Below are 10,803 nucleotides of genomic sequence, written 5' to 3' on the forward strand. Positions count from 1 at the left end.
ATTTATAAGTAATTAGGCAGTTGCATTGTTCAAATAATGAAAATATGAATTTATACTTACCAAACTGAATTTCATCTAGATTAGGTTGATATTTTTATATAAAAAGGCGCTTACAATAACTCGTAATAGAATTTTTATAATCACTAATACAATAGCTATGTTTCCACGGCTGGTTTTATTAGTTCTGATTCCTGTCGGTATTTATACTTACGCATCATTAAATGTAAATCCGAATTATCAGAAGAGAGCGGTTAATGGTAAGATATCTCTAGACTGTTTTCATATAATTTAAACGGCATTTGTCATTGAAAATTACTTTATCTTATCCTTTCTTATGTCCTATTCAGTTTTATATGCATTCGAACTATTTGTTAAAGCATTTTTTTACCATTCAGCTTTGGCTATATACCAAATAATTTTTTTGTTCTGCGGGTTTGTTAGGATTTTTAAGCATTTCGGATATTGTAAAATGCGAAGTATCAATAAACAACAGTTATATTCGATGGTTTTGACACATTTCTACATAAAATAACAGTTTTGACACATTTCTACATAAAATAACAGTTTTCCGTCAAGTATTGCTGAATAATTCATGAAAAATACAGGAGATTTACTTCAAAAACTGTCAAGAAAGTTAATGATAAAACTCACCAACTGGCATGAAGGCTTCGTTCATAAACTGCAGAAAATGCTACCAAAACAACACACCGAACTATTAAAATCATACATTACAACCAGAATGTTTAGAGTCAAGCAAGAAGAAGCTTACTCCACAATAAAATAAGCTAAAGCAGGTGTACCACAAGGCAGTGTACTGGAACCAATACTTTATCTACTCTACACTTATATAATATACCACAAATGGAGAATATTACGATGGCTACATTTGCTGATGATACTGCGATTATGCTGCGTCGGAGACAATAGTGAAGAAGCCACACGAAAATTACAACAGGCAAGTGACAATATAAATAATTAGACACAAGCTTAGAAAACAAGAATTAATGAAAGTAAATCTGTACATGTGAAGTTCACCTATAAACAGACCGTACAAGCACCAATAACATTAAATGATACTATCATTCCATATAGCAACAACGCTAAATATCTCGGAATGAATATTGATGCAAAACTTCGCTGGCAGGAACATATAAGAAGAACAGAAAAGAACTGCAATTGAAATATAGGAAAATGTACTGGCTAATTGGAAGAAACCCACAATTATCAGTACATAATAAATCGCTATTATATAAGTAAATACTGAAACCTATATAGGAATACGGAGTTCAATAATGGGGATGTTCTGCAAAGAGTAACATAAATAAGTCGTGGGAGGTATTGTGGGCGCACCCAAATACTATAGGACTGATTACCTACATCGACACCTTGAGGTACCCACAGTCAGTCAAGAAATTAAGAGAATTGCAAGGGGGCATGAGGAAAGACTCCATTCTCATAAGAATATTGAAGTATTGAAGCTTTTGGATTCCACCAGAACAGGACACAGGCTCAACAGAATAAAACCATCTGATCTTGTATAGTGTTGTGTAGTGAGGTGCAAATAATAAAAAAAACAGCAGTGACATGTGCAAACATTATTTCACCAGAGGCTGAGATAGGGCCGGTGGGTCCTCCTAGTTATATACCTAGATTTAAGTTATCATAAAGATAAAGTGTAGATTATACGGAAACGACTATTAACAATTTAATAATTAAATAATTTAAAAAAATCATGGAACATCATATGCCTATTGTTGGCTTTGGTTTGAACGATTTAAAAGTGATGATTTTTATGTTAATGATAAATAACAGCTTGGTTCGAAGACAATTGCAAGATTTATTGGACGAAAAACCAGCTCAAACTCTCGAAGTACTTTTGGACAGCTTAGCAATCGATCAATAATTTTGTTAAATGTTTACCTGCCTTTCGAAAAGATCTAAAAGGGGAGAAAATATAAACCTGATGCTATTTGGGCATAAAGTGTTAGCAATAGTAATAATGAATAAGGAAATGATGTTTTTCCGTAACCGATATAGACCACATATAAGCACATATAAGATAACATCATTAATTGTCACTTGTTCCATGCAACTTATCGTATCTTTAACGCAGTCTTTCTGTTGCCTCATGATAGTATTATACGTCATTTGGTCTAGGCACCTTTCAGTTATAAAGGACTTTACGAGTTTGTTAATATCTTCAATTGTAAACGATATTTAAAGTCCTTCCAATAAAATTTGTAAAAAATATACAGTTAGTTTTTTAAATTGCTACTTTCGCTAGCTAAAAAGAGAAAGAATACTGACTGATGGGTCGGAATATGTAACCGAATCGATCTTAAAATTTTTATTTCTATTCGTACTGTTGGTCGACCCTGTTACCAAATGTTTACAAAATTCTTCAAAAATTCATTTTGGTGCGGCAACATTGCAACGTGCTGACGTCATACATTTTAATGACGTGCATTGGCTGTTTTAAAAGATAGTTTATACATTCTGGTTTGTTATAGTTCGTTTTGAGTTCCAATTCCGAATCTGTTAGATTTCTTTATGATAATACCACGTGTCATTACCGTTTTTTTTTTTTTTCGGCAAAAAAACTACAAGAAAATTGTATTGATTCTATACATCTTGTTCATATTTCAAGCAATTTATGAATGCCATCCCAAAAAACTGTTTGTTCTTTGTGCAAATACCATTCATTGAGTCATTTAAGTAAGTGCTGCTAGTGCAATGTGTCCCTTTGATGCCGAAAATTTATAGTCGGATGTGACAAGGTGTGGGGAGTACGGCGGGTGCGCTGATATGTCCCATCAAAGAGCTTTCAATGCTTCCTTGACCGGTTTTGCTTTATGAGAGGGAGTTATCGTGTTCACTGTATGGTTCAAAATTACCATGTCGGTAGCGATCACTATTAACTGTTTCACCAGGTTTCAACAGTCTTGGGACCAAAAAGATTTTACTTCACCAGGTAAAATTTGCGTGGGAGTATTCAAAATAAATCACCCGTTTCGAAATCCGAATCAGAAGTGACTTCCGAACATAACCTTAAAGCAACATCTCACAAACTTCACATTTTCTCTCTTTTCGTTTGATTAAATAAAAGATGATTTTCAGGCATGAAACTTGATATTTTCAAACTGGAATAAATCTATTGCAGTGTTACTTTCGCAAAATGTAAATGACGTATGTGTCAAATCATAACGTTGCATATGTGGGTTCTATGCGATGCAACCCACAAAATTACTCAGTAAAAACAAGGACCACGTGGAATTCTTTGTACTTCTTCTTGATACTTCTTCTGACAGTGGAAAGATGAGAAAGAGAGATTTTCGAGGGTTGCAATTTGGATTTATACCTGGCCGAATGCGATGGTGCCAATTACACCAGTTGGCAATCGGCCAGTGTAAAGTATAAGAAGAAGAAATACCCTTCGCTGTTGTCGGTTTTATTTTTGGGCTTTGCGCGTTGTGCAGTATGTCTGGTTGTCTAAGCCGCCACACATACTTAGCTCTAGCGACATCTGTCGGTAAAACCGGTAATTTCTGTCCGGTACACCTGGTAGATTAAGTTATAGTTTTGATGATGATAAAGTGACTTGATGTTTAGGATTAAACCAAATCGTTTTAATAAATGGTTTGAACGCAGCGAAAGTAATATTGGTACATAACTAATTCTCGCATTACTAATTTCAGATTGCCAAATTGCCCCAACAAACGATCTCTCACCTATCGTTGTGCTGAAAGATAAAAGCACTTACCTGTATCCAGATAACAACCAAAATTCTCTTATATTTTCCCCCGGACAATCATTAAACTTTATTTGTCCTGGCAGCGAGGTTTTGGCGGGTTCTGATCGATACCGGGACATCGTTACTGCTACGTGCGTTAAAAACAGTGAATTTCAAATAAACAGGAAGCATGTCCATTGGAGGGATGTTTCTTGTAGTAAGGTACCATCAACAATAGCCATTCGTACCCAAGAAACTTGCGAAGATAATGGCATAAAGGTCAAAATAGGTGTTGGTGTTACAGGTAGGTTTATGCAAACATACTCGATATGTTTTAACACACAAACTCAAGAAGCATTGTATTCGCACATTAAAATTCCCCAGTCCATAAATAAACGAAGCCAGTATACACCTAGACCTAATTGGATGGAGGGTTCCCATATATTTAATTTCAGATCGGTGGACTCATATTATAAAAGGAATAACCAAAGGTCCACAATTAATAACTTACTGGGACTACCTAGAGATTCAACTAATTATATCCAAAATAACGACTACTTCCTATCGAGGGGCCATTTGACAGCCAAAAGTGACACTTTCTATCCGTCACAACAAAACCAAACGTTTTATTTAGTTAATGCCGCTCCCCAGTGGCAAATCATAAATAAAAACAACTGGTCTAAGATCGAATCTAGTACGAGAGATTATGCGGAATCGAGGAAAGTCGATCTCTTGCAATGGACCGGTACTTATGGAATATTAGCGCCAAAAAATAGCAAGAACCAACCTACGCCACTGCATCTCTACGATCAAAATAGAAGAAAATATTTGCCTGTTCCTAAGGTGTTTTGGAAGGTTGTTTATGAACCGTCGTCAAAGAAAGGAGTCGCTATCATAGGTTTAAATGATCCATATGCCAGTAGTTATGCAATATTTTGTACGGATATTTCCAATCAAGTCAGCTGGATTCGTTTTGATAGGAGGAATTCATTCAAAGGACTTATTTATGTTTGCGAAGTAAATGATTTTAGACGAACAGTGACATATTTACCTGCGTTTCAGGTTACTGGTATTTTATTGTAAACTTTTGATAATATATCTAGTTATTAATTAAGTACATGCGAATTTTCTTTCATACCTAGCAGTGCGTCCTTATTAACCCCTGAATTTTATGTATTGATATTAATTACACTTTTATTGCTAATGATTGGTTAGCTGTTTTTTCGATTTTAGTTTGATTTTAAACTTCCCTAGTACATAGTCGTGCTATTTAGGAATTTTTATTATTATCTAGGGATTAGTTATTTAATATTTTTTAAATTTATTTATTAAAACTAGCTAACAACTAACAAAAACTTTACTTTGACCTACTAAGAGATAACTACAATTAAGCTTTTTTCCACCGAATCACTGGTGTTCAAACATTTACAAAATCAGAAGGTTCTTTTTTCGTTTGAGACGTCTAATGACATTAGGCAAATTTACAGGTCTGAATGCTTCCATTTTGACGTGGTCTTCTTTGGTGGGAATTAGCAAATCTTCTGATAGTGTCCGTAACCATATCAATTTCTAAGTCGTTTTAGATGTCGCGAAAGCATAAATGCCAAGGCGCATTCACAATACACTTCAGCACATTATTTAGGAACATTTGAATAACTTGGTCATTAGAGTCACTAGCGTAGCCCCAAATCCGTATTCTATAGCTCCGCGCTGGTCTCAATATCTTTTGTAGGTCTCTGCGAGGAGCTCGATTTTTTCTTGGTCAGTGACTACGATATTTCCAGTAACCGCTAAGGGCGGAGGTAACATTGTGCGTCTTCCCCAAGAGGCATCTGGAGACACGACAGAAAGAAGGGGGCCCCGCTTTCCAGTCTTTGGTCCGCGAGAAATGAGACTTGAGATGGGTAATACTGTCGAAGTAGATGTAGATGTAGTACAACTTTTGTACATATCTGTCATAGCTCCGCAAAATAACGCAATAGCTTTCTATAATGTCTATTAAAGACTTCCGTATCAGTCTCGCAATATAATAAATAAAATGTAAAATGTATACGGTGATGTGAAGGTAAAACTGATGTATCTATACACCTTTTGTTTTACGCAATTGCAGAATATAAATAAATAATGCAAACAATTTTAGCATTGTTCCAATATTTGATGAATGATTATTTCAACTCTCATGGAAAAATTCACTAGATTGTGTTCATAGTTTCATATATAATGGCTGAATTTTAAAATATCTTAACTAACACAATAACAATGCTTCTATGGGCGGTTTTAGTAATTTTAGCTCCTTTTCTTCCAAGTTCGAGTTGTCTGACGAATGGCAGTAAGTTTTTAATGATTTTTTAAAATACTATTTGATTCTTTGCACTGGTAATATTGTATATATTGTACATACTGGTAATAAATTTTTTATTCAAAGTATTGTCTATTGCTGTAATGTACGGAAATGGCACAGAGAACGAAGATACAGGTAACTATTTGCTTTGATATGCTTCTTCTGCAAACAACTTCTTTGGCAGTTCTTGGAATATCAATGTTATGTTTTGTTTCGCGTTTATAAGCATATATATTTATGATTTAAGCTTCGTCCATGTTACACATATCTGCTGATGCTCGTTATCAAGGGAACATCTGTTTATATCAATGGCCACGAGTCAACCTTATAAACCAAAACCGTCAATCAGGACCTATTTCCAACAGTATTTCGTTTGATTTGGCATGCAAATAAATGTGATTAATGTCTAAATAGAAATTTTAAATATTTTAAGATTAGCGTCTGTATAAACTGAATAATTCCATAATACTAAATGGAAAACCGTTAGTTTATGTAAAACTATTGAATTTAACAGCTGGTGACGTTGATACTGCACATTTCCGCCAATAAATATCGCTTATTAAAATAAACGTAAACACTTAATACTTATACCAAATACCAAATTTTCTAAAAATCATTCATGTATGAAGAAAATGATTCTGTTATTTGATAAGACCTACCAGTAATGCTACAACATAAACAATTTACCACGGAGTATATAAAAAAATCTTCAAAATTAATTAATTACTAAATATAAAGTCGAGGAAAGTAACTAAATCTGGGCTACCGTTTTGTTTTTGGGTCAAAAGTAAAAAACTAGTTAAAAACCAGCATTTTATTAGCGTAATAAATAATAGTTCAATTGAAAAGTTAACGACCTGACACATAGATGGCGCTACTAGGTTTAAATCTGTAGGAATGTTCGTCGGGTCGGTCAGTCGGTCGAAATGTGTGGCTGCCGCTGCGATTATTTGTCAGAACACTATTTTTGGTAGGAATTTGCACGAGAACTGAAAACACTGGTTGAAGAAATACTGTTTATTTTTAATATTAAATTATACATGTGGTCGACGGGAGAATTGAAAGGATATTAGGTTAGGTAGAGGAAGTACGGTAGCGCTGTGGAAGTGGTACTATTACAAGGGGACGGAGAAAAGAAAAGAGAGCGAGACGTCGTCGTGATGGTCTTTTATAACCTGGAACTGCATGGTACCAATCCACCAGCGTTGCCAACCTTTGTACTTGTTGATGAATTCGTGGTGGCCTAAAGGGTCGTGGCGGTCACCACAAATCCATATGTTTTTTAGTTAGCCCTAAGCCTCAAAAGATGCGTGTATAAATTTGGCAGCTGATGGATCATTAGTTTGTGAATTATAACATTTTGAGTGAAGCAACTTTTGTTATTGTGAAAAAATGGATAAAAAGGAATTTCGCGTGTTGATAAAATATTGCTTTTTGAAGGGAAAAATACAGTTGGAGCAAAAACTTGGCTTGATGCCGAGTTTCCTTACACTGCCCCAGAAAAATTAACCATCAAGGATTGGTATGATAAGTTTGGACATGGTGAAATGAGCACCGAAGACGGTGAACGCAGTGGACGTCCAAAAGAGGGTGTTACCGACGAAAACATTAAAAAATCCACAAAATTATTTTGAATGACCGAATGATTTTTGAAGATATTAATTGAACGTGTACATGATAACATTTACGAATATTTGGGTATAAGAAAGCAAAGTGGGTGCCACGCGAGATCATTTTTGACCAAAAACAACGACGAGTTGATGATTTGGAGCAGTGTTTGAAGATGATCAAGTGTAATAAACCCGAGTTTTGCGTCGATATGTGACAATGGATGAAACATGGCTCCATCCTTTCACTCCGAAGTCCAATCGACAGTGATCTGAGTGAGCTGCACACGATGAACCCGCCCAAAGGGTGCGAAAACGCTACGATCGGCTGGCAAGGTTATGGCGTCTGTATTTTGAGATACGCATGGAATAATATTCATTGACTACCTTGAAAAAGGAAGGACTATAAACAGCGACTATTACATTATACTTATTGGGCCGTTTGAAGGACAAAATCGCTGAAAAATGGCCGCATTTGAAGAAAAAGAAAGTGCTGCTTCACCAAGACAATACACCTCGTCACAAGTCAGTGAAAACGATGGAAAACCACCGTATCCACCGTATTCTCCAGATCTAGCCCCACTAGCGACTATCCCCTTTTCTCAGATCTCAAAATAATGCTCGCTGAGAATACATTTTCGTCGAATAAAGAGGTGTAAAAAAGGTAAAGGTAATTATGTTGAATAAAAATAACTAATTTTGCCAAAAAATGTGTTTTGCTATGGTAGGCCGGGGACTTTTCAATTGACTTGTTAAATACCGTTTATTGAATATAAATATTGCATATTCTCATTTTCAGACTGTCAAATAGCCCCAACGGGCGACCGTTCACCTATAGTTGTGTTGGAAGGCGAAAACACTTATTTGTATCCACGTGACGATCAAGATTCGCTTATATTCTATCCTAGACAATCATTAAACTTTATCTGTCCTGGTAGCGATATATTGTTAGCGGGTTCTAACCAAAACAAAGCTATTGTTACAGCTATATGTATTGAAACTACGACATTTCAAATAAATGGGAAACAGGTTAAATGGCGAGATGTTTCTTGTACTAAACCACCGGCCCCAGCCACTCGTATACAAGGAATGTGCGAAAGTAATGGTATGAAGATCGAAATTGGTGCTAGTGTTGAAAATAGGTTTATAGAAACATATTCGATATGTTTTAACAGACAAACTCAAGAAGCACTATATTCTCACATTAAAATTCCTCACTCTATTAATAAACAAAGACAGAATACAACTAGACCTAATTGGATGATGGGTTCCCTATTTGTTTTTAAATCCGTGAATTCATATTATGAAATATCTAAGCAACAATCAACGATTAATAGTTTATTGGGACTACCTAACAACTCAACTAAATATATCAAAAATCAAGAGCACTACTTATCGAGAGGCCATTTGACTGCTAGATGTGATTCTTTCTATCCATCGCAACAAAAACAAACGTTTTATTTAGTTAATGCCGCTCCTCAGTGGCTTATCATAAATAAAAACAACTGGTTTAATATCGAATCTAGTACGAGAGATTATGCGGAATCAAGGAAAGTTGATCTTTTACAATGGACTGGTACTTATGGAATACTAGCCCTAAAAAATACTGCGGGCCAACCTACGCCACTGTATCTTTACAACGAAAAATATTTGCCTGTTCCTGAACTGTTTTGGAAGGTCGTTTATGACCCTAAATCTAAGAAAGGAGTTGCTATCATAAGTTTAAATAATCCGTATGCTAACAGTTATGCAATATTTTGCCAAGATATTTCCAATCAAGTCAGCTGGATTCGTTTTGACTGGCGCAATTCGAGTAAAGGACTTATTTATGTTTGCGAAGTAAATGCTTTTAGACGAACAGTGACATATTTACCTAGATTTAAGGTCACCGGATTATTGTTATAAAGTATTATTATTATATATATATATATATACATATATATATATCAAGATTTAATTTTTCTTTACAATATAATACCTTAGTGCTGTTTGATTATCAACTATGTAATATACCGATTACAAAACCGAGATATTTTATTTGTATCAACTATGACCCTAGAGATAGTATGTGAAGCTCTTGTTATAATGAAAAAATATTTTATAGCATCGAAAATAGACATGAAAAATATATTAATAGAAAACAATGTATACACATATCCATATAACCAATTAAAACTTGCCCATATACAATTAAATTATGAAGGTTATATTCGATATGACCCTGATGTCTAAATCTATTAACTAATAATAGGTTAATTAATATTATTTTAGTGTACATCTTAACACCTATAAAAAAACAAATCAACAGTTTTTTAAGTCATATTTTTTACTTAGACTTAACATTCCACAATAAACAATAAAAACGCATATTTGTATTATAGTCATTGATTACTCATTTGATTCAGATTATTGTAATTTGTAATATATTAACTAAAATATAATGCAAACGAGTGATGATTATCGAATTGACATAAAATTTAAATAGTGAAGAAAGGCAATCCCGAAAACTACTCCAAAAATGTGTATATTTAATTTTTAATTACCTGAAATAGTTGAAAATGAGATCCTTGTAGTAAATGGAAGGAAAGTAGGATCTAGAGTTGAAGTAATAAAGCTAATTTGTCAAGCTGGAATGTTGCAAGATTTAATTTTGTATCCAATTTTTTTCAGGACAAAATCAAACAATTTACAGTTTACCACTCTGTATCTCTCTCTGAAAATGGGGCTTTATCCTTACTGCTAACAAAATATAATTATACTTTAGCAGAAGAATTGTTAATTCTAAAAACTTGTAGGCGAAAACATACCATTTTTTAAAACTATTAGATCACTGAAATTTATTAAAATAAAACAAATTAATCACTACATAGTATAAAACAAAGTCGCCTTTTCTGTCCCTATATCCCTATGTGCGCTTAAATCTTTAAAACTACGCAACGGATTTTGATGCGGTTTTTTTCAATAGATAGAGTGATTCAAGAGGAAGGTTTATATGTATAATACATGCATAATATACTAAGGCAACATTGCTAATTTTAGAGGTTTCTAACGTGATGTCGTAAATTAACCTACTTTTTTAGGCTTATTTAGCAATTAGCAAAAACGCTGCCTAACCCCACGAGTTA

The 10,803-nt window shown here is 34.3% G+C and overlaps 2 protein-coding genes across 2 annotated transcripts; both read left to right on the forward strand.

The window, feature by feature from the left end:
* Window positions 1-102: 102 nt before the first annotated feature.
* Window positions 103-4,847, forward strand: LOC143191600 (salivary endonuclease). The gene is made up of 2 exons (XM_076396847.1): window positions 103-257; window positions 3,696-4,847. The coding sequence occupies exons 1-2, from the start codon at window positions 158-160 to the stop codon at window positions 4,811-4,813; spliced, it is 1,218 nt and encodes a 405-aa protein (XP_076252962.1). The 5' UTR covers window positions 103-157; the 3' UTR covers window positions 4,814-4,847.
* A 1,088-nt stretch (window positions 4,848-5,935) lies between these two features.
* Window positions 5,936-9,700, forward strand: LOC143191602 (salivary endonuclease-like). The gene is made up of 2 exons (XM_076396850.1): window positions 5,936-6,059; window positions 8,478-9,700. Exons 1-2 carry the CDS (start codon window positions 5,990-5,992, stop codon window positions 9,581-9,583), a joined length of 1,176 nt encoding a protein of 391 aa, XP_076252965.1. The 5' UTR covers window positions 5,936-5,989; the 3' UTR covers window positions 9,584-9,700.
* Window positions 9,701-10,803: the final 1,103 nt, after the last annotated feature.

The sequence above is a fragment of the Rhynchophorus ferrugineus genome, unplaced genomic scaffold (genome assembly GCF_030347505.1).
Source record: "Rhynchophorus ferrugineus isolate W39M unplaced genomic scaffold, kcgeb_rfMv2 rfM2, whole genome shotgun sequence".
In the NCBI taxonomy this organism is placed as follows: domain Eukaryota; kingdom Metazoa; phylum Arthropoda; class Insecta; order Coleoptera; family Curculionidae; genus Rhynchophorus; species Rhynchophorus ferrugineus.

Coding starts and splice junctions, on each gene's coding strand:
- LOC143191600 (XM_076396847.1), top strand. CDS start 158: ATGTTTCCACGGCTGGTTTTATTAGTTCTGATTCCTGTCGGTATTTAT. Junction 258..3,695: donor TCAGAAGAGAGCGGTTAATG/GTAAGATATCTC, acceptor TACTAATTTCAG/ATTGCCAAATTGCCCCAACA.
- LOC143191602 (XM_076396850.1), top strand. CDS start 5,990: ATGCTTCTATGGGCGGTTTTAGTAATTTTAGCTCCTTTTCTTCCAAGT. Junction 6,060..8,477: donor GAGTTGTCTGACGAATGGCA/GTAAGTTTTTAA, acceptor TCTCATTTTCAG/ACTGTCAAATAGCCCCAACG.